This window comes from Dermacentor albipictus, chromosome 1 (assembly GCF_038994185.2).
Source record: "Dermacentor albipictus isolate Rhodes 1998 colony chromosome 1, USDA_Dalb.pri_finalv2, whole genome shotgun sequence".
In the NCBI taxonomy this organism is placed as follows: Eukaryota; Metazoa; Arthropoda; class Arachnida; order Ixodida; family Ixodidae; genus Dermacentor; species Dermacentor albipictus.
In genome coordinates, this window is record NC_091821.1 from 381,828,756 (window position 1) to 381,853,164 (window position 24,409).

General features: G+C 41.7%; 1 protein-coding gene across 2 annotated transcripts in view; it reads left to right on the forward strand.

The window, feature by feature from the left end:
* LOC135900319 (tetratricopeptide repeat protein 37) overlaps positions 1–24,409 on the forward strand; it is a 77,509-nt gene that overhangs the window by 14,330 nt on the left and 38,770 nt on the right. For both annotated transcript variants that reach the window (XM_065429799.2, XM_065429801.2), the window contains exons 10-19: positions 10,700–10,801; positions 11,827–11,942; positions 12,850–12,939; positions 13,023–13,126; positions 14,384–14,486; positions 15,578–15,657; positions 15,752–15,851; positions 19,349–19,401; positions 19,822–19,929; positions 20,231–20,347. In XM_065429799.2, the coding sequence (XP_065285871.1) occupies positions 10,700–10,801; positions 11,827–11,942; positions 12,850–12,939; positions 13,023–13,126; positions 14,384–14,486; positions 15,578–15,657; positions 15,752–15,851; positions 19,349–19,401; positions 19,822–19,929; positions 20,231–20,347 (973 nt within the window). The remainder of the gene's footprint in view (positions 1–10,699; positions 10,802–11,826; positions 11,943–12,849; positions 12,940–13,022; positions 13,127–14,383; positions 14,487–15,577; positions 15,658–15,751; positions 15,852–19,348; positions 19,402–19,821; positions 19,930–20,230; positions 20,348–24,409) is intronic.

A 24,409-nucleotide genomic window follows, 5' to 3' on the forward strand; every position in this document is an offset into this window, starting at 1 on the left:
CTAAGGAAAGCTGGTCGACAGCACTTCAATAGCACCGCAATCATGTGGTTTCCAGGGCATGTCACCACCCCCACCGATGAGGGCCCCCCTAACTTTAACGAGGTAGCACATTGCTCTGCGCGAGAACTGACCCGCCGTGCAGAATCGGAGACCGCCTTTTCGAGTTCGGAACTCCTGGTTCAAAACACACGAGAACGCTTGGTCAGGTACAATGACATCGCCAAGCACTACCAGCTAGGCAGATGGTTACTGCCCCCACCTCGCCCCAAACTGAAACCTCGCCAGGCAGAGGACTCACCGGTCCTCTGCCTGGCGACAACTCTGGTGACAACTGCAGACACAAATCTTCCCCAGTTCGATGCGATTGCGGCACATTTTTCCCGTGCAGTACCTGAGTGCTCTTTGCAAATTATATCGGGAAACTAGAGCGACGTTCTCACATATGTTGTGGGAGTCTCGGGTTACATCAGCTACAATGGCAGTTCACACGAACACCCCACTGAATCCTGCGATAAACCTCTACGCTGTGTAAACTGCGATGGGGACCACGCGGCATACTCGCGGTCTTGTCCATCTTGGAAAAGGAGGAAGAAATCGTAACAATTAAAGTAAAGGAGAACCTCTCATTCAAAGAAGCGCGCAGGCGGGTGTCCAACCTGCCAAACAGCTTTGCCGATGTGGCGCGTCAGGGGGCAGCGCCACAACGGCTCCCAGCAGCTGTCCGACCTACAAGCAGTGAGTCGGCAGTTACGCCACCTGCCCCCACGGCGGTTGCAGCTAGCGCTGCTCCGTCACCCCAGCAGAAGGGGCCATCCACCTCCGGGCAGGTGCCCCCAAAGGCCTCGTCCAATGTGCCGAGGCCTTCTCGCCAAACAAAGCGCTCGGAAGAGCGCGTGTCCAGCGCCTCGCAAGAGGCGATGGACACAACGACCAGTCAGACGGCGCCACCAGCGCCGAAGGAGCGGCGAGCATCACTCGACCGCTCAAAAAAAGACAAAACTCCCGTCACGGCGCCTGCAAAGCGCTCGTGAACTGAACTCAGTCTCTTAAACACACAGCATCCTACACATATAGCATAATGGATACACAAATACTACAATGGAATGTTCGAGGACTTCTCCATAACCTCGACGACATTAGAGAACTCCTACACAAACACAATCCCAAGTTGCTGTGTGTTCAAGAGACACACCTAAAATTAACACAAACCAACTTCCTAAGGAAATATGCCACTTTTCGCAAAGACCGTGATGATGCACTCTCCTCCTCGGGGGGTGTAGCCATAATAGTCGATCAGGGTGTTGCATGTCAGCAATTAAGTCTCCGAACCCCCCTCGAGGCAGTTGCAGTACGAGCTGTGCTATTTGGTAAGCTAATAACGGTTAGTTCGGTGTACGTCTCCCCTTCTTGTCACCTTACTAAAACAGACTTTGAAAGCTTCATCGATGAACTCCCTCCGCCATATATAGTTGTTGGCGATTTAAATGCACATAGCCCCCTGTGGGGCGACACGCGTTCTGATGCACGTGGGCGCCTGATAGAAAACTTTCTATTTTCTTCAGGTGCATGTTTATTGAATAAAAAAGAACCAACTTCCTACAATGTTACACATCAAACGTACTCATCCATTGACTTAAGCATAGCTTCCAGCTCATTATTTCCGTACCTGGAGTGGTCTGTTCTCAAGAACCCCTATGGGAGTGACCATTTCCGAATTACATTAAATCTAACAAAACCAGATACATGCTCGCCCCATTTCCCTAGATGGAACGTCGAATCAGCAAACTGGGAACTGTTTCGAGAACTCACATATTTAGGCGAGGACGACATTTCTGATTTTAATATAGACGATGCTGTGGCATACCTAACTGGTTTTATTATTGACGCTGCAACAAAGTGCATTAAACAATTTAACGGACTGGCGAAGAACCGTCGAATCCCTTGGTGGAATGACGAATGCCGAGAAGCACGCAAAAATCAAAACAAAGCTTGGGGATTGCTTCGCAATTCTCCAACAGCTGAAAATCTTATTAATTTTAAACAGGTCAAATCACAAGGCAGGAGAACACGTAGACGTGCAAAGAGAGAGAGCTGGGAGCGGTACTTATCTGGGATAAATTCTTACAAAGACGAGGCAAAGGTGTGGAATAGGGTAAATAAACTAAAAGGCCGGGAGACGAACCCCCTGCCCTTATTAAGCACCCAAGGAGATGGCCTGGAAGACCAGGCAGACTGCCTGGGTGAACACTTTGCCTATATCTCCAGTGCATCTCATTACACGCAATCATTCCTCAAGTTCAAAGAACGTGCAGAACGACAGCCCCTTGATCGGAAATGTGGCCATTATGAAGATTATAACCGCCCGTTTAGTCTAGCTGAGTTCAAAAATTCTCTTGCTTGTTGTAACAGCTCAGCACCAGGTGGTGACCGTATCATGTATGAAATGGTCAAGCATCTGCACCCTGAAACACAGAAAGCACTTCTCTCACTTTTTAATGACATGTGGGCCGCTGGATATATTCCACCTTCTTGGAAAGAAGCTATAATAATACCCATACTCAAACAAAGTAAGGACCCGTCCGTACCTTGTAGTTACAGACCTATCGCTTTAACAAGCTGTCTCTGCAAGCTCTTTGAAAAGATGATCAACCGGCGCCTAATCTATATCCTTGAGAGCAGTGGACTACTAGATCCTCACCAGTGTGGTTTCAGAGAAGGCAGATCGACCGTAGATCACCTAGTCCGCATTGAGTCAAATATAAGGGATGCCTTCATACATAAACAGTTTTTTCTCTCCGTATTTCTTGATTTGGAGAAAGCATACGACACCACATGGCGCTTTGGCATTATTAGAGACCTTTCCGCTATGGGTATCCGCGGGAATATGCTAAGTATCATTGAAAGTTACCTCTCTAACCGCACATTTCGTGTTAGGGTGGGCCATGCCTTGTCAAGGTCTTTCACCCAGGAAACTGGGGTTCCACAAGGTGGTGTGGTTATCCCACGAACCATGTCATACTCTGTATATGTAGATGATGTGCAGCTTGGTTTTAAATCATGCAATTTAACTATCGGCGAACGACATGTCCAACATGCCTTAAATAAAGTGGCAAAATGGGCTGAAGAGAACGGTTTTAGGTTGAGCCCACAGAAAAGTACATGCGTTCTTTTCACAAATAAGAGAGGAATAGTATCATGTCCTTCTATTGAGCTGTCTGGTAGCAGATTACCGGTACGCGCCGAGCAAAAATTTCTCGGCATTATATTGGACTCGAAATTGACATTCATCCCGCATATTAAATACTTGAAGGCTAAGTGCCTAAAGACGATGAACTTATTGAAACTTCTATCAAGTACAACATGGGGCAGTGACAGGAAATGTCTTTTGAACTTGTACAGGTGTCTTGTTGGCTCACGTCTTGACTACGGAGCTATAGTATATCAGTCCGCTACACCAAGTGCTTTAAAGATGCTGGATCCTGTCCATCATTTAGGAATCCGCCTCGCGACCGGAGCCTTCAGGACAAGCCCCGTACAAAGCCTTTATGCAGAAGCAAATGTATGGTCACTCCATCTTCAGAGATCATATGGCAGTTTTACATATTTCCTCAAAGTAAATTCAAACCCTGAACACCCCTCTTATTCATGCGTAAACGATATGACCGATGCCATGCTCTTCAATAACCGACCTGCAGCGAGAAGACCATTCTCCTTGCGTGTAAGGAACCTTAGTGAGGAAATGGGTGTTTCGGTGCTTGAACACTGTCTTATGTATCCAGCGAAACTGTTGCCACCATGGCAGTGGCAGCTGATAGAGTGTGACACATCCTTTGTAGAAATCACTAAGCATGCACCAGAGACACATATTAAAATGCATTTCTTGGAACTACAGTACAAGTACTCATGCACAGAGTTTTACACTGATGCTTCTAAGTCGCATGCCGGGGTGTCCTATGCAGCCATTGGTCCATCTTTCTCAGAATCCGGTGTACTGCACCCTGAAACAAGTATATTTACGGCTGAGGCCCACGCACTATTGTTGGCTGTGAAACATATAAGAAAATCAAATCTTCAAAAAACAATTATGTTCACAGACTCCTTAAGCGTCGTAAAAGCATTGAAGTCACTCTGTAAGCACAGAAACCCGGTACTTGCTGAGCTCTATACCATTCTGTGTAGAGCGTATATGTCCAACCATCATGTCATTATATGCTGGGTACCTGGCCATAGAGGCATTGCGGGGAATGTACTAGCTGACGAAATGGCTACATCACTCACCTCACACGCAATTATTCCTACGGCTGCTGTCCCTGTCACAGATCTGAAGCCTCTCTTACGGAAGAATCTGCGAAGTTACTGGAAACGCTTATGGGACATGGAAACTAACAATAAGCTTCACTTGATTAAGCCAAAGTTAGGTTTCTGGCCCCCGAAAACGAGAACACGACGAACTGATGTCCTTTTCTGTCGACTCAGGATAGGACACACCTATAGCACCCACAATTTTTTACTGACTGGAAATGAGCCTCCAGTCTGTGGTAAATGTGGTGACAGGCTGACCGTTCTCCACGTACTCCTGGAGTGTCGGGCATCCGAAGCTGAGAGAAAGAAACATTTTCCTCTTGTATATCGCCAGCACACCCCTCTCCATCCAACAATGTTTCTTGGTGAAGAAGCGTTCTTCGACACCACAGCAGTCATAGCTTTTTTGAACGATGTAGACTTTCAAGTTTTTAGCCACATAAATTCATAGCACATCCTCTTTTTAGAGGATGCCGCTGTGATGGTTGTCTTGTAAAGCACATGCCTCCAGGCCCTTGCATCCCAAGGGCTCTGATAAGGCAGTAGTGCTTATTGCAAAAGCTTTATCTGTGAGACATGTCTCTATCTGATCATTATCTTACAGTGTGTGTATCGTGTTCATTCTACAGCCCATTAACCATCGGCATAATTTTATCTTCTATAAGTTTTATGCACTTTAGAGCAACTGTTTTTAGGCCCCTATACAGCCATCGTAACATCTGCCTTTCGTTAATCATAGCTCCATTGCGAACACATTAGCACCGGCCTGGCGCTCTTTGGCCACACTTGGCCCTTGCGCCACAAAACACCACATTCATCAGTAGCTTCGGAGGCTCTTGCATTGAAGTGGGTCGCTGCTCTGCGCAGCTCCAACCTCAAGACGCAAGAGTGGGCTGTCCAGCAGGCCCGAGAGGCGGCGACGAGGCAAGGCCTCAAAGTCCCCTCATGGGAGACCTGAGCCCAGGTCGTCTAACTTTGCCGGATTTAAAATAAAGTTATTTTCATCCATCCAGTACACCTGCTCTCTATGCCTTTGCGTTTTGAAACTTGGTTCCTGAGAGGAACTGCTATTGAAAGAAGTTTGCCTCTCCACAATGTCACGGAAATGAGTGAATCTAATTGGCCGGCACATCAATGCCAGTTCTGTTCGAGTTGCACAGCGATGTAGTTGCCATTGCATTCTTAAGGGGGTATAGTAGGGCAAATCGACCAAAAAACAGATTTTTTGATTTCATCAATAAAAAATAATACACACTGTGGGGAGCAAAACAGTGCAGCGGCGAGCGCGTAGGAGCGCTCTAAGCCATTTAAAGATGGCGCCAAAAAGCGCGCCGCCTGGTATTTAAACGTGGCAGATGCGAGGGTTTGTTTACATGTTGTTTTCCGTCATTTTTTCAGTGTTTACATAATGATGTTTACTTCATGTTTACGTTTGCGTAAACATAAAGAAAGGCTTTGGGGAAGACACCAGAAAAGCCAGAAAGTTTCTCTACTCTGCTGGTGCATTTTGAACGGTTGTAGTGAAGGTGCAAACATAAAAATGCGTTTTTCTCAAAATCACTTTTTTCAAAATTTTCGGAAGTTGATGTACCTTTTCTGGAAAACTATACAGCCCATTGCGCTGAAATTTTCCCAAATTATACTCACATCCCTTGCAAGTAATCTGAACCTAAATGTGTGAAAAAATGGCTCAGTTATAACTAAAAAAATTAAAAAAAATATTAGAAAGACCCTCCACGGTACGAGACGTGTGAGGGAAATATTTTTTTTCTTGTGACATAAATGTAGCAAAGCATTTTTTAAAGGTTCCAGTTAAACCCACTATTATACAGAATTATTGCGCGAAATTTCACGGTCATGCTGTTTTTTGTTTCTGAGAAAAGGTACATTTTATTTTCCATCATAGCTTAAGGTTTGGTTCTCAACTACACAAAAAATAAAAAATGGCTGCAGTAAAAAATTACTCCAATTAAGGCCAACACTATTCTTATTGAGCGTGCAGAATTTCACGTTAATTTATAGAACAGTTGTTGAGATATAACGCTAAAATCAAGATGGCTCATGCACCCTACCATACCCCCTTAAGTTGTCATTGACTATGTATATCGTATAGACCATGTAAGGGCCCCTACCAACTTTGTAGCCCAAAATTTTGAAGAAGAAGAAGAAAAAAAAAAAACATTTCCAACAGAGAAGCAGTTGTGTTCGGTGCCCGGAGGCTGTACAGTCGACCAAAAAAGTTTACGGACCACGGCATCTCAGAAAATTCAAAATATACGAGCAGCCTTTAAAAGCAGACAGTAAAATTTGGCGTCACAATGTTGTTCGCATATGCCACAAAAGGCTGGAAATGGGAATAACAGGCTGTGTTTTGAGACTGAGGATATATTCAGCTTTTTGTCAGATCTCTTGGTCCGTAAACTTTTTTGGTCGACTGTACATGTGCATCAGCTAATTTTTGCATGCTTTATTTCCACATGATGCTACTGGATGGGGAGAGCAGCACGTTGACATCTGGCAGGCATGAATGATTACGGCAGATTTCATACTTATAGTAGGAAAAAAATTTGACTGAAAGGTTTGGTCCCTTGTGAGGGCCGCACCTTGTCAAAATTGTAAAGAAAAATTGCGGCCCTTACACGAGTTTATATGGTAGATGTGTTCATTAACTGTGCCTCAGCACTCTTATATCGTGCTCTTCTGGTCATTTTAGGCACAGGGAAACATGTCTTTCTTGGGAAGACGTTTTCCTATTTAGCAGATTGCCTGACAGTCACTTTAAAAGCATATCCTACACATCCCTCTGTGGGCATAGCTCAAACATGAATTGGGTAATTTTTTTTATTGTAGAACAACAATGCAACTTGCAGGTAATATTGGTGTAATGACATGGCTTTATTTGAGATTTGCTCTTTCTATGCAGAGCTTAATATAGGTATCAAAAGAGGCAGAAGGAATGATAGAACTAAATTGTCTGTAAGTACAACGTAAACAGTCGCGTGGTGTGCACTAAGATAGACTGAAATCGTTATATGTAATGCACTCAGAGAAACTAAAGTGATGTTTTGGAACTTTGAGTGCCATGTTTTAATGTGCTAAATGGTGTGCTCTGTTTGTAAAGAAACAGAGCACGTCTTGGCATTCTCTGTTTCTTCGCGATGGAACACCAATACTTTGAAACATACAGTACAGTGGCTGAAGGAGAGGGATTGCAAGCTTCTATTAGGCGACTAGACAGAGGAATTTGTTGTCATGGAAGAAGATGCCTACGGGCAAAAAGAGACGCAAGCCTTACTGAAGAATCTTGAGAAATGCAATGATGTGAGCGAGGGTCTCTTGCATCGCTCCTGCAGCCAGGCATCAAAATTATGTGAAGAGGTGGGGCTAATGAAGCTGACATGGCAAGTGAAGCACAATAGCAAACTATTCCATTCTTTACTGTTAAGATGCATAAGGAAGCCACCGCTTTCCGAGTAATAGTCAAAGCTTAGGGCATGTGGCAAAGAGAGTTGCCTTTATTCCTGTAATGGCTTCTCAGGAGTCTTGAGCTAGAGGGCCCTTCCTACTCTGGTACTCTTGAAGGACAAGAAGAAACCAACAGCTGGTTTTTCAGTTGATGTCGAGGCTATGTTTTACAATGTCCCTAAGGAAGGTGTTGTAGGAGCAGTAGAAGAGTGGCATAGACACTTATGGAAACAGAAGTTATCCAAATCAGTCTGGCACCAGCTCTGCTAACTTCATAAGTCTTGTGCGACTGTACTTGGACACTATGTTCATCATCAAGGAAGAAAATATGTAAGCACAAAAGAAGGGAATATGCATTGAGTCCAACATAGCACCAATGCTATGTGACTTTTATTTAATAAAAAGTAACTGAGCCCTCCAAGAAACACTTCAGCAAGTTGGAGTAAGCAAATGCTACAGGTATGTACGTCGATGACTACCTCGTATGTTTTAAAGAACGAGTTTCAAGTGAAGAACAGACTAGCAGTGTGCTACTGATATTTAAACAAGCTCACAGAGGTTTAGATTCACCCACGAAGTACCACATGGCCAGTGCTTGCAGTTTGTGGATGTCAACGTTGCATTTATTCCTGGACACACTTGTTGGAAACATTCCACCAGAAGTCAGAAAAGGACGCTCGATTTTAACTCTGCCGATTTGAAACCACTCAAACGGGACATAGCAACTGCTTGATTTGGAGAGGCAATCATGAAATATTGTCCACACAACGTGGGTGAAAGTTTATGTATGCAGATAAGGTGCCACATGGACTGCATATACCCTGACCAGATGTTGACAGCAGTGGCAGAAAAATGCCTCAAGCCCGCAAAGAAAACAAAGCAGAATTGTGAAGTGAACAGATATTGTGGTGTCGTAGGTTCATGGCATCTCGTACGAGATAAAGAAGATTGCCAATAAGAACCAAGTAAAGTTGGAGCTGTCGGCACTAATCGAGCTCAAGGGAATGTGCGTAAAGTAAACAAAACTACAAAAAAAGATCTAGGAAGGTCAACCTGTGGCATTAAACACAGATGCAAGTATGTGGACTGCACAATAAGTTTGGTTCACAACATCCCTCTGTCTTTCGGGTATGCATACTTTGGCCAGACCGATCGACCTTTTATCGAATGGCTACAAGAACACAACTATGCCTGCAAAAGCTCACCAGTATGTGGAAACCTCACTGCACACTGCTTGAGGTGTGCTTGCCAGACAGAGCTTGAGAAAACTTTGGTGATTGCCACGCACAAGGAACAAATGCACTGACAGATCATTGAAGCATTCCATATTAGATTGCAAAGAAACGGAACATGTGTTAGTGCACCATCCATAACACTAAATGATGAAGAAAGTGAACTTCTGAAAAAACAAGTTGACACGCATACAACTTGATGCATAGATAGAAAAGAGCCATGTGACCATGCATCTTTCTTACTCTCGCTATACATACCTTTTTTCTGTCACTGTCATTAAACAGTTGTTAATCTGCGCTTCATGTGTGTCTAATTTCTTGATTCATTACGTCTATATGGAAAGTATTCCTTCGCAGTGCAGTGTTCCATCGTGGCTAATGGTTACCTTGGCAGAGCAAGTGCAGAGTTCTTTCACCGTTTGAGTCACTGGTGCTTTAGGACGCTGCTCATCTGCATTTTAATGGATTCCTTGCAGGATATCTTTGCTGATTTTCAGTATCGCATAAATGACCAAGGTTTCCTTGGGCATGAAATGGCAATAGTTGCCATGTTTTTTAAATGGATGGCAACTTCTGTTACAGATGCATCGAGCTTGTAGTAAGCTCCAGCATCAGTGCACACATTGTATGTGCACTTTTGGCCATTTTTATTTTAAAGGCGATTACAAATTTTAATGACAATATGTAACACTGCCACTGAATTGTATGAGTTTACCATCTAAGTTTAATGAAACATATACACTTTGCTAGTAAGTGATGAATATTTGCTCACTTCTAAAAAAACTGTGTATGGGATGGTAATTTTTAAGTTTTATGCAATTTTTAAAAATCGCCTGCTGAAGCTACCATAATGCTAGTCCTTGAGCTGAATTGTTCAGATAGGCAGCCTTTACTTGGACGAAATATTGAAAGATATCAACAAATTAACAAAAATTGATTGTTAACTTCCTAATTATGTTATGGCACATACTGCAATTTACTAATTGTAGCCGTAAGTTTGTCAGGCATATCCGCTTGCAATGAATTTCCTGAATGATGCCAGTTTAGCCATATGCGCAATCAAACAGCCGTAAAAATTCGCTGTTGGTCCACCTTTTTTTAGCAGAACACACTTTTATGCATTGAAGCACAAATTTAACTGGAACACCCTGTATTTCGTCTCCATCTTTGGAAAATAATATCTCGAAACTGTTGTAATCCTAGAAATTCATTTCAAGTGGATGCATCTTGCAAATTCACAGGCCACAGTTTGTTAATTGCAATATGTCCTGTAAAGTAATTAGTTAATACATTAATTAGTCACTTTTGCTAATTAGTTGGATATGTATTTCGATTTAGCGTATCAGTAATGTCCGCCACTCCGACTAATCCTGCTTAACGACAAGAGTTAAGCTATCTGCCACAGGCGATATCTTAGAAAATTCTGTAAAACTGAAAACGATCACCCATTATATCAAGTAAAGGGGCCCACAATATTTATAGCCAATTGTGTGCATGTGGGCTTGTTTCAATATGTGTGAGCATGACACATTCAATGCAGTCATTTGTCTAGATTTAAGGCTCTGCATTATGGTGCATTAAAGCATTCACATGGACTATAATAGAATTGTATTTTGTAATTAAAAAAGAAACCAAGGCGCACAATTAGTGTTCATTTTTGTTGTGTAACCCACTTGATATCTGTTCTTTCTTTATTGCAGCTGTGGATGTTGGACGCAGCTCCAGGGAGGCAAGCTTGTTGCTTTCCTTGTGCAGCCTTCAGACACGCAACTTCCGCAAGGCTGAGGTGCATGCCCAGAATGGTGATTCTCACTATTATCATGCTGTCACTTGGCGCAAGATAGGCCTACAGTCCCCAAAATTTCTTGATTGTCGTCACCAATTCTGTAGCAAAAGGAATGTGCGTGTCTGATCAAATTGTTCACCATTGCAAATGGTGCTGCACATTCTCAAATGTACCCATGTATTAGCGATGAAGGTGGAATGTACGGTGAGACATGTATAAATAGTAGATGAGCCTGACATATGGGATCAAATTTGATGACCGATGAATGTGCTTGCCTCTTAGCTCGCATTTTTCCTTCTTCAAGGTCACCACAATGTGGAAATATCGCCAAAGGAAGGTATTTTCCTGAATATGCTTTGCCCAGTGCAGGTATCTCTTCAGCAAACAATTTATGCCATCATTATGTATTAGGTTCGGCGTTGGGCACGTGCTTGCAGGCCACTAATGCTATATGACTTCTGTGTTGTAATATGCGTTATAACAAGTCGACAGCAAAAGCACTTTTCTTTCTTTCAGTCCTGTTCTAGTGCTCCCAGACCACTCTGAAATAAATTGTTCTCAAGTGTTCAAAACGAAGTAATCATCTTAAGAGACATCTTTGGCAATAATTTTTTACGCACATCTAATTGTGTTCAGACAGTCTTTCAATAATGGGAAGTGTCTAGTCCACTCGGCACTGTTTTTTGTTCCTCTGCCTGACTTTAAGAACTCTTGTAATTTTCTGGTCATGTGCCTTATCATTCAGCCTGATTGTTCATTATCATTTTCACAAAGAGTTTCTACTTGTACTGTGCACAATAAATTACAAGTGGCAGCATAACTGTGATGTGCAACTTTAGAGATGGAAATGCTTTTATTTTTTTCACTTGTTACCTACTTTGTAAAAAAAGAAAGTCCTAGCGAGCCTCAGCGGGTCAGTTTATAAAACCAGATTGACTTGATTTTGTGAAAACAATCTTGACAGTTCTGCAGATATGCATTCCAAAGGCAGCAATTAGAAAGAAGAGCTTCTACAAAGACAGGTGTGTTTTGCTGTTGCAGGCCTTTCCTTATCATCAGCAGCTAGCGACTGGATGTCCCAAAAACTCCTGCTATGTTTGGCTGAGTCTCTGTGTGCACAGCAGTGTCACGAGGAAGCATCGGCAGCTTTGCAAAAGGTGCAGTTCTTAGCAAGTTCTCAAATACTTGCTGTGGTGGCTGAGTGCCTACAGTGTGGCACTGCTGTGTAGAGGGTGTAGAAGTGAATCCCAGCTGTGGCAGCGGCATTACAACAGGAGTGAAATGCAGAAGTTCTTATGTGCTTAAGTATTCACATCCCTTATAGGATAAAAAAAAAACGTGACAAAAAATACTAGATCTTTTTTTTCTTTCTTGCCCGAATGGTTCAAATAAGTTTGCAGAGGAAAGCCACATGAAAAAGTAATACTTTGTTCATAACTTTCAATATCACAAAGTGACTACACAAGTTATTCACTAAACGCACATGATATTGACACACGTACTTGTTTATCCTTATCGGGTGACCACGTTTCACCGCTTGACAAATGTTATTGCACAGTGCAGGACGTGCCTGCATGTATCGGAAGTTTCTCTAATGTTATCGATGGTTCTATTCGCTGTCTGTTGTCACCGAACCTTGTGTAATCTGATTTTATGTATGCACAATGCAAATGGTGTAGAACTTTCTGGAAAACAAGTGGGCGCCAGCAATTACTCTGGTACCTTCGATGACTGATGTATAGAAGCCGACGCCCTTGACCCGCTGATCATATTTTTGACAATCGCCAACTATGTTCACTGCTGTAATTGTGTTTTGAGTGTAGCCTATTTTGAGGGCACAGGTTCGCCCAATAACACACTAGTTTTGCCATTCACAGTTTTGCTGATTTCTTCACTGTCACTACCACGTGAGAATATTGCACACTCAAGGTAGTTTTGCTTGCCAAGTGGTGTTCGTGCGGTTACTATACTATCTGCGCCACAATTTTTTTCATATGTGATTCAACTTCTGGACGTTCGTAGCAATCGGAACACAGCAGCAGCCAGTGGTACCATTTATTTCAGATTGGAGAGGAGCACGCGAGACAGCCTGCAGTCCTGTGGTGCTCCTTTGAAACTGCTTTGCAATCTGGTAACTTTGACAGAGCAGAAGAGGTAGGGGCTGAACAGTGTACTTGGTCATGTGTGTAACGTGTTGTCTGCAACAGCTGAGCCCTGGTATTGTGTATATCTCTCAGGTTCTCAGCAGTTTGCAAGACGTTGGTGTTGAAAGCTCAAGGATAAAAGGAGCACGAGCCTGGCTGCTTATACAGAATGAGAGAATAGCAGAGGCACAAGAAATGTAAGGACGCTTTGTTATTTACTACGTACTTCTTTTGTGGGACTTGTGCCAAGCAAGTTTCACTGCCATGCATAGATACCTTGTCTTGGCTAAATATTGTTGCTTCAAGTTAAGGGGCACTGTCCGACTGTGCAAATAAATGTAAACCACATAAGGAAACATGAACAGGACGAGCACTCTCCTTCTCCAAGTTTTCTTGCGTGGTTCATGTTTAGTATCTGGGAATTCAATTGTGTTAACAGAAATGTACCAACTAGCCTACTAAGTAAAATTCAGGGATTTTGTGAATTTTTCCTGCGTAAAGATTATAAATGAAAAAAAAGGCCTTCTACTTTGGCTGTGCCCGTGTGTGTGGAATTATGTGTGGAACTGAAATAACTCTTGATAAATGTCAGATCAGATGCAGAAGACATTTCCCACTTGTCTAGCAGCTACCATTCTCACGTTAATTATCTGCAAGGCATGGTTTGCATTGCTGTGAACAAAATGATAGCGAAAACCTCAACACTACTTTATGTTGTATGTTACAATGTGGTGTTACAAGGCAGCAGACAGTTACTTATATGACCTACTGAATGAAATTGACAGAGACAGTGTTTTAAGTTACGGTGAAGCACACCAAAGAGGCTAACGTTGTGAATATGTCTTCGCACATAGCCTATTTACCATGAGGCACCACTTGCGCAAACTTTAGTCTGTGGTTTCTACCAAAGTGGCTCAGTTTGGCCTAGCACTAAAATGATTATCTTATGCTAACCCATAGTTTTCTGTAATTTTATCATTATAGTCAGTGTTTATGTAGGGTTGAGGAAGTGTTAATTTATTGCTATGTATCATGGGGAAGAAGAGGGGGAAGAAACAATGTATTTGTTACGACGCTTTGTTCGCATCGCTATTCTTTGTACTAGTATTCTAATGGAACGAAATGCACCTAGGTAGCCCTAAGTAATACGCACACATCTGTTTCTACCATGTCCAATTTGTGTTACATCAGTATAGATTTGGCTGTTGTGCTTAGAGCAGAGTTCATGGTACCTTCAGTGACCAAATGCATAGTGATATGACATTGCACTCTCGAGTAACTTCACTTATTGAACATTGAACTTTAAGATTTCTCTGGTGTATTTCATTCCATGAGTGTAAAACAACTAGTGATCATCAAGGTGGTGAGGCAATGAAAAGAAGCTTAAACTCTACAAGATGGTCTTGTTTTTTTCTTGAATATTAGTAAAGCTTGTGTTGTGTCACTTCTTGCAGCCTGACAAGTTTGGGAGATAGATCACCAGAAACAACCCACCTGCTTGCCCTCGCTCACTGGAAACTTGGTCAACATGATGAAGCTGTACCAATCTTCCTAGAAGTAAGAATTGTCATCGTGTAGCTAAGGTTTACTGTCATCAATAGGGTACTTAGTGGCAGAGAACAAAGAAATGGTTCACTGGCACTACAAATGCTTGGTACCAAAGTATTTATGTTTCTTCCCTGAACATGAAAGTATGGAATACTTAAGTGCAAAGTTCTTATGGACGATAACAAGCAAGTTGTGACAAAGCTTTTGCATAGTCTGGTAATCTTTTTCAAGGCTTCTGACCATGCACCCTCTTGGTAACCTCATGCAATTTGGGGAATCCCAGTGATATAACGGAATCATGTGCGACATTGCATGCCACTAATTTTCATTTGTTATCATTGAATCAAAAAGAAATAAAGGGTTATGTAATGCAATGTGATTAGCTATGTTCTCCTTACCATTTACATTAGCAAGTTAATATAATAATCAGGAGGAGTAACATTTTGATACACTAAATGTGGCTGTGGCAAGACATTAGATGTTGAAACAGATTGCTGATTTCAAGAATTGCAAACTGTTGTTAATTGCTTGAATTTTCATAGCAAAGATTTGTTCATTTTACCGATGCTGCAACCTGCATACTTATTTTGATAGACTCTGAATGAACTCCTTAGTTTCTCCAGGCATGCTGGAGTTCAGCTCTTGTACAGAGATGACATTTTGTGTGTTTTTTTAGACATTTGGTATTTATAGTTCTGTGGTACATCCTGTAAAAAATGAGAAACTGCTGGTGTCTGTGCACGCGGCATTCCGTGAAACAAGCTCAGCGATTAGAGTTGAGTGGGGACCTCTGCTTAAAACTAAATGAGACAGGCAACACAAAAAGCAGCAGAAGGAACTCCGTGTGAGAAGACAGCAGTGCTAGTTTATCTGATTTGTTAAACTGCTTTCTAAAGCCCAGCCCACACATGTCAGCAGCTTTTCTCTTCTACAAGACAAACCAGAAAACTACAAGTGCAAAACATGTGATTATGGTTAAATGAGTGCACAGTGTGACCTATATGAAAATCTTGTGTGCTAACAGGCCAGTGGTAAATTCGAAAGTACTAAATTATCAAAATAAGTATGGATCTCTAAGTATGTACATTTGCTCTGTTTAGGCAGCTCGCTTGGATCCCCAGGACTACCGCAATTTCTTGTACCTTGGAAGACACTACTTCTATCACCTTAAAGATGTTCAGTATGTATTTGCATTTTGGGTTGTTGAGCTTCCTTTCTTTATCTTGCATTTATTGTGGTTTGTGACTGTCCATGTGCATGTCTGGCTTGTGCAGGAAAGCAATTAGGTGTTTTCAGAAAGCTTTTCAACTCAATCGAGCCAGTGAGGAAGCAGGGTCTTTACTAAGTGATGCCCTGTGTGACCTGGGCCAGCATGTGAGTATGCGATAGCCTAGTTTTTTTCTCTTGAATTTGTAAGGAGCATTGTCTCGTAGTAATATTTATTTGTAGATATAGTTACATTACAAAATGTTCAATAATAAGATTTTGCTAGTGTGTGGCTTTTCTAGTGAAATTTATGACGAATTGGCTTCCCGATTCTATTGTGATTGAGCATGATACTGTAAAATTTAAAGAAAGCCTGGTGCTTTATCTTGTATAAATTGCTACAATTTCACGTACATTTCCTTGTTACTTTCACTATAGTTGCCTGTGTGTTTTTTATTATTTTTTTGTTCTATGTATAAATTGCTACATTATTATGTACACTTCCTTTTTATTTTTACTATGGTTGCCTGCATGCTGTTATTTGTTTCGGTTACCCACTTGTTATATTTTGTGTACGAAATTCCCCCCTCCTCTTATGTAATGCCCCACAGGGGCCTTTAAGGGTCCAATAAATGGAGATGATAATGATAATGAAGCATGATTTTGACACCAGTAGTTTTGCTGGAGAGTTGCACTGCTTTTGAGCTTCTGTCATGCAATGTGCGTTGTACTCAGAAACCCTTGAACGAGTAAAGTTTCAAAGTTTATCTTGACACTGGTGATATAACATAGTGGGTCTTGTCGATGTTGAATTGTATGTGGGACAGTGTTCCTACAGTGGAACCCTGTTGATATGTTACGTGCTGCTGCATTTTCCCAGCTGCTCTGTAGTGTTTCTGTTATCACGACCTGAATCTCATTGACTTCCTTGTATTATGCTCCCATTTAATTCATCGCTATTCTGCAGTGTTCCTATATCTTACATTGTGGTTGAATACGGTGGTCATGTGAATATAGTGGTGAAAAAGAGAATTTTCTCCAGCATGTTGCTGCGAGGACAATAAATGTATACATTGTAGCAAGTGACTGAAGGGGCACAAGCCAGAGTAAATGGCAGACAAGCATATCAGGAGACGACATGCACAGAGGCATTGGCGAAGTGCCCGAAGAGGTGTACATCAGTTAAAACCTATTGGGAACCATCGGACAGCCAAATCCGCTGAGCGCATGGATATATTTATTTTTTCGGGGGCCAGCGAGGTCTTACATGCATAATCTCTAGTGCTCTTTAGTCAGCTTCACTGCAATAAAGCCATGTTAGGCGGTGATGCATAGCAAGAGTGAAAAGGAGCCTTTGTCATGTAACATCTTACGTGTCCCTTAATTATATGCCCGCGCCATCCCCGGTCACAGTAAAAATGTTGAGATGTCTAACAACCATGCTGACAGTCACTCAGAGCTGTTCCTGACGTTGCTGTGGCATCTGCAGCCTCCCTTACTTGAAAATTTTCCCAGCAGCTTTTTTTTTATGCAGAGACTCGAAAAACATATTAATAGGGTTCTACTGTATTTTATTACAAATAAAGGCTTAGTTTCTGTTGCACTGTTCACACTTCACATTTCAGGATGAGGTGCAAAACCATAGTAGAGACATAGTTGACAGCTGCTTTTCGAGCTGCAGTATCGAATTGGAATGCTATATTTATTCATGGGTGCATCAAAAAACTGAAAAGTACATGTGCAATGCATTTTTTGTTGCAGTTCTCTTGGTACTTGACGGCATAACTGTTTCTCAAAGCTTCAAGGATTGTGAATATGGGCAAAGTGCTTGTTCTGGTTTATTACTTGAATTCGGCGTTTTCGGTTTAGGACATAAAGATGAGTTGAAGAATGCTTTTTCTTGTTTTTTTGGTAATTCGACTTTATGCGAAAAGAGTCAGTGAAAGCAAATTTATCAGAGAGCTAAGACAGCAGTCAGCACTCAGATGCGACTCCACACGCACTCTGATTCATGGAGCTTGGCAGGTCAAGCTCATGAGTCTTCTTGCCACCGAAGCAATGTTTGCATAAATTTTACCTGCCATTATGACAAAAACAAGAAAGACGGAGGGGGTGCACAGAGGAGGCGAGGTAGTCCTGATGCAAGTCTTGTAGTCTGCACTGTGGCCACTGCACCGGATTAGCTGGTCAAGTTCACATATCGTAATGCAAGGTTGTATCTACCTCGTAATTTCTTCATGCTATTCGTGTACTACATGATGTGTACCTACATGATGTTGTAAATAATGTCTCATTCTATTTGTGTTTGAATAGCAAATGTATTTGCGCTTAATTTCTACATAGTCACATCTCTGTGTGACATAGTGCCCTTGTTTGACTGATTCTCAAAAGCATTGTATGGATGCAACTATAGTGACTACTACAGTGTTGAAGAGCAAGATCTGCGGTCTTGCAGCATGTTTTAGTATCAACAAAATTTATGAACCACATATTCACTGAAGAAAAAAATAATAAGAATGGTAAGCTTGATGCAAAAAATTGTCCACCAAGAAAAGCAGGTGAAAGTTTATCTAGAAAATATGCAATACATATTACATATGTACACACATATGTACAAACACAATATATGTACGCAAATAAAAAGGAACTGAATTTTGGGATTGAAATAAAAGCTGTATAAAGTACACTGAATTTTGGGAAAACAGCCAAAGAAGCTTAATCAAATCTAACACTTTTATCAGTGAAGTTGCCCGCCACACAGTTTAACAGAGTTTTTTCAAATCCTTCCCAATTGATTCAAAACTGTGCTCTGACCACAGCTGTACAGCATCACTTACAAATTACATCTGTTTATGCAACTGTGTGCTCGCACAGCCCTACGTCTGCTTGTTTCTGTCTTCTGGAATAAAATTTTCTTTCATTATGCTGGTAGAGATGCACTGCAATGCACTGCACAATGCACAATGCACTGCAGGGGACAGCACAAACCCAGACCATTTGATTTATGCCATAGCTCATTTCTTTGTGCCCTTGGTACAGTCTCTGTCACTATGGCACACGCTTTTCACAATATTTAATCAACCATCGAAGTGTCAAGCTTTCCTCACTTGTCTTTTTTGATAGTTTGACAGAGCAAGTATTAAGTAAATACAAAATCTCCTTTTTATCGGCCTAATTTGTGGCTGCCTTCTGATACACATAGCGCTCTTTATCAGTCTTCCAGTGCAAATGGCAACGTTTGATCATTGCTTAGTACTTCTGAATCTACCTCTGCAGCTGCCTCTGTCAAATATTTTAGTAACTTCATGTGGCTTCTTACAGTTTTTGAGACCTTATTTCAGTGTTGTACTTCAATTTGTAAGATGGGAACTTGGCCTCTGACAAATAAAACTTATATTTTAGTGCTGCATTAATAGCCATGTAACAGACAGCAGCTACTGAGTGATTTCAATGTAGTTTTGAAGTGGAAGTTGTTATCCTGTGTAGACCGGACTGAAAAATAACATAGACTAGGTTAATTTTTTGTCCTGGGCATTAATTCCACTTGGTTGATTTTGATGCTCAGCTATGTTTCAGTGATTTTTGTGTGGGCAAGTGTTATTGTTCCAATCATCTGATAAGTTGTGCTCACTTATAGTTCTGGACACCTCTGACTTCTTTAACAGGAACAAAATGTTAAATTCCTAGAAGCAATTACAAGTCAACTTCCTGTAAAGAGGTAAGCTATATTTCTAGCATATCTTATAGGCAAAATTTTGCACTTGTTTAAATGTTTGTTCACTGCAGTTACAGCTTATATGTGTATGGTTTATTTTGTGCTTGTAGCCTGCCAAACATGAGAAGTGTGAGATATGATAACATTTTGCATTACAGTTTCAAACTTTTCAAACCTTTTAGGAGATGCTGAGATAAATTGACATAAGTTGCAATATTATGTAGAGTGCAGGTAACGTTGGCCTGTAGCAAAATGCCTAAGAGATATTTGGCATAATTAGTAGCTTGAGTGTTAGTTGTCTAAAGGAGGTCTTGCACAGTAACCCTTAAAGTGTCCTTTTTTTTTTTGAAACTAAGCTTGTCTACTTGATTGTTTTTGCACCAGTTGAGCTTTGACTTGATGGCTCCCTTCCTTTTTTGGCAGAGTGAAGTGGGCCTGGTTAAGGCTTGGTCTTCAGCAGCTAAGACTAGGCAATGCCACAGAAGCAGTGCAGTCTCTGCAGAATTCACTTCGAGCTGATCCCAATGACAAGTAGGTGACGTTCACATGCAATCAATGAGACTGGCGTATGCAAGAGTGGTGTGCAGGGGTGCAGCACAAAAGGAAGTGTAAAGAGAGGGGCATTGCACCGTTTTTAACCTTAGCACTGTGCATAGTAATCCTCTTTGCCTTGTGTTTGTCCCATTCGGTTATGCTACAGTCAACCTTCAGTGTAATGAACCTCAACTTAGGAAAGTTTGTTATATTACTGTTTTTTAAGTTTCCAGTGTTTATCTTACACTATGTATTTTTTATCATAATTTAGCAAGATAATTTTATTGTGCTTCGGCAGGTCTTGCTGGGAATGCCTAGGGGAGGCATACCTCATGCGGGACAGCCTTGGTGCTGCTCTCCTGTGTTTCAAGAAGTGCCTTGATGCAGATCCCAGAGATCTTTTTTCACTATATGAGTAAGTACATATCTTTGATGCAGATATTAGGTCAGAAATGTTTATGATGAGACACAAGGATCCATAGTGGTGAACTTGCAGTTCCAGCTTAGGCCGAATATCAATTGGGGATGAATAACTGCCCTTTTTTCTTTATTGAGCTGTGAAAAACTTCACTGAAGCATATCTCCAGTTTGCTGCTAGCATTTTGGCCCATACATTTGTTTTAATGTGGGCTTCGGACAGCAACCCAGCTTCAGTCAAAGTTAGTGCTTGCAAGTTGCTCCATTTTCGATCTTTATTTTTTGCCCAAGTGAATGTACTTTGGTGTTTCGGTCTACTGTACTAGAGTTGTGAAAGGGAAAAATTGTCATCCACCCGAATGTAGCACGAAGCTACAAAGGAAACCCATATGAGTCTCTCAGAAAGAACACTTCGCAGTTGAGGATACTTCCAGATACGAAGTATTTAACTTTCCATAACCTCTCGTCCATAGAACACCATGTATTTAGAACCTCAATATAACGAAGTGTGTGTGTATGCGATTTCAATATATAAAACATTTTGCTTTTTCCGCAAAGGAATGCTTAGACCAAAAAATTTGGTGGACGCTTAAGAGTGGAATGCGAGAGCCTTTAAGAGTAGAATGCGAGAGCGTTCAAAGATTGACTGCTTCTCACGCTTCCCAGCGACTGCAGCATATGTAACTGTAACGTTTACTGGGAAGCACTGGCGGTGAACGCTATGCATAAAGGCGAGCTTTCTGGTAGAAATGCAGCCTCCTGTGTGAGCTGCGATGCGGCAGAGGCGAGCGCCATCTTGAGGTGTTGCAAGGAACCAGGCCCGTCGCTTTATGGCCTTAGAGATTTGCGCACACAAATCTATGAGGCCATAGCAGCTGTACGATTGGTAGAAATGCTGGAGAAGTTTTTTTTTTTAGTTTTTGCATAACAAAATTATGTTTTCTCGTATATTCAAATTACAATCCAACACTATCACATCTGTAGGTTGTGCGTAAGTTGTACTTTATGATTTTTCTACATACTTTACCTTGAAAATTCCATTAGTTCAATAACTTTCTTACATCACATGGAGGGCCTGCGGGATTGGGTATGCATGGTTTGAAATACTTTTTGCCAAATGATGTTCGATGCTGCACGGCGGATGCGGGGCGCCGACGCCGGATTTTCTGCGACAGAGGGCCGTTAATGCTATTGCGTTAATAAATGGAAACTTCCGCGAATGCAGATGGTCAGATAACTGAATTGCAAGTGGCTGCTTGTAAACGCACCTCTACAATCGCACTCTGTATGACAAGAGCAACTGCCGAAGTGGAGCCACATCATGTTCCGTATAAAATCCAAGTGCGATAAGATCCTATCGCGCCCTGCGCACTTTGTACTTTAGGTGTGTGGGAAAGTATCCTATAGTCGGATACAACTCAAGTCTGCAGTGAAGCCCCGCCCACGCCTCATAACAGACAGCCACTGTTCCTCCGTGAGGCTGAATATAGTTCACACTTCAAACGTTTTCTGTTGCCTAAGTAAGGCAGTAACCACAAAACTAAAATTATAAGTGCATAATTTTGTACGTTTTCATTTGTCTATTTAGTGGAACGGTGAAAGCCTAGTTCTCTATTGAACTGAAATAAAATGCTTGCTTTGCTGTAACTATATATTGTCAAATTTCGCTTCGGTTGTTAGTGAAGTTTCATGAATAATACGTGGTCGGCAGTGAAATGAACTGCACTGCAGACTTTTGAAGAGTGCTATACTGAGACTCCATACACTTTGTCCATGTCTGTTGCACACTTCATCGCTTCCGCCAATGAAAAGACTCCAAGAACAGCAGATGCTCCAGAGGTATCAAGTATGATGCAATTTTGAAATGGTCGCATGGAAACTATTTTGTTTGCTCCTGTGATTGGCTGGTGGAGCAACAACCCCGGACGGTCCATGTGCCGTGGTTGCCAACTGCTGTTTCTTTAAGTTGTATGAGACAAGAAAGATGATGGCTTCATGAGTGCCGTCTTCCCACACCAGCAGAGAGAAAGAGGGGGAAGGGAGAGGGTAAGTTGGCCTGCTCGTGATTTCTGGCATGTGTCTAGGTCGTGGCTTCACATGGCTGTGAGCACGGCTGAGCGCATATGCAGCCGTGCATGCTGCTTTAGAGGTAACCTGACACATGTGGAAAGAGTGAGCGTGCCGAGATGGCGTGGCATTATGTAAGCTGTCTTCCCTTGGGTTTAGTATTGGAGGTTGCATAATCTCGAGTTTCGGTGACTCTTTGGAGCGAGAGCCAGACGAAGCATTCGCTCCCCGCTGCCGGTGCTTTCCCAGTGCGGGCGACGTTAATAGTCATGGAGGTGGAGTGCACGCGAAAGTGTGGCTGGTTTGCTTAATTTGTACCACTTGTGTGAAGATATTATTGTCGTGGCATGAAACCGTATCATTCGTCACCGACTCCCAAATTCGTCATAATTGCTTTCTCATTCAAACCTACTTTTTTCGTTTGCCTGTTCATTTGGAAAATTCTGCGGCTCCTTTCCGTGCAAAAAAAATCGATCGGCGACTGTACTTATTTGCATAAAAGGTCGTACAACGAAATTTTTATATAAGGAAGCAAATTGCCGACTTTACCTACTTCGTTATATTGAGGTTTAACTGTATTGGAGTCATAGACAAGCTTGAAACAAAGAGGCAACAGGAAAGAAATATACTTTGGGAAAAACAAAATCCAGCAGTTAAGGATGACACTTGCCTTGGTTTCTTCCTGTTAGCTAATGATAAAGTGGTGTGTCATACACGGATCTGTGTTTACTACATTGACTCTAAAATAAGATCTTGATTTATTCTTCCTCAACTATTGCAATAAGATTGTATATTTTTGGTGTATATTGTTCAATAAAACACTCGGCATAGTTGCTCACCTGATTTGTGTGAACTTTTAGTCGCTAACAAGTGGCAAATGCAGTCCCTTTCTGTAGCTGGCCGTTGTTCTCATGGTGAGGCGTTTATACATTGGTATTTTATTATTTTTTTTCTGGAAAAATCAGGCGAGCAAGAATGACAATCATTTTACTGAATGATGTGGAACAAAAATAATCTTGCATAAAAATTTTGGGGATAACAAAGCATTGGCACTTGCAGTATGGTGGCAGTTCCTGGTGGCTTTCTTGAACAAGGCAGCAGTTTGTGCAAAAGTGAACTTGAAAGGGCAAACATAATAAAAGAAATTGCTTAACTGGCCACATTTGGCTGTTGTGCTTCGAAACATGGGCTCAAAATGATGTGACACAGAAACCTATCGCAAGATGCCTGGAATGAGCCAAAGAGTGCTTTGCATTAGAATTGGGAAAAATGGCTGGAACGAATTATAAAGCACGGACATTACCCTTTGGATAGCCTTTGTGGTTTTGAGATGTTCTATATAAGGTAGGACAGTGTGGCATTCTGAGACATCTGAATAAACTACTAAGCAAATAGTCCAGGCTGATTGGAATACACTCTGCCATATCCCATTGCAATAAACCTGACTTCAAGTGTATTATAACCATGTTTAGAAATTGAAAAGTTCAGACAAGTAAAATGGAGCCTTCCACAACAAATAGCTGGAGAATCCTACAACCAAGTTGAGAAAAGTGATATGGCCATTACTGCCTGGCCTTTATTGTGTGCGTAAGGATTGGGTATATAAAAGTTCTGTAATGTTTGTAATATGCACACATATGTAAATAATACTCGTAATGACACTTCTGAGGCCTTCAATCCTTGGTTACTCTGCAAAAAGCATGAGGCAAGCTTACTAGGTGCACATTGGCTAAACAAAGAGACCCATATGTAAAGGAAGACTGAGCATATGCCAGGTATGGGAGGCCTAAAAGAAGCGTTTTGGCTAGACCATGTTTTTCTATTCAACAAATTGTTCCAGGACCACTTGCTATGGAACAATTTTTTCAGGTGCCGTATATAGTCGGGCACATTTTCCAGTGCATTTCCTTGCCCTCGTTTTGAGAGTGGTCAGCAGAGAGAACTCCAACCAGCCATAAAGCCATTTGTAGAAAAATGAAGTAAATTCTTCACT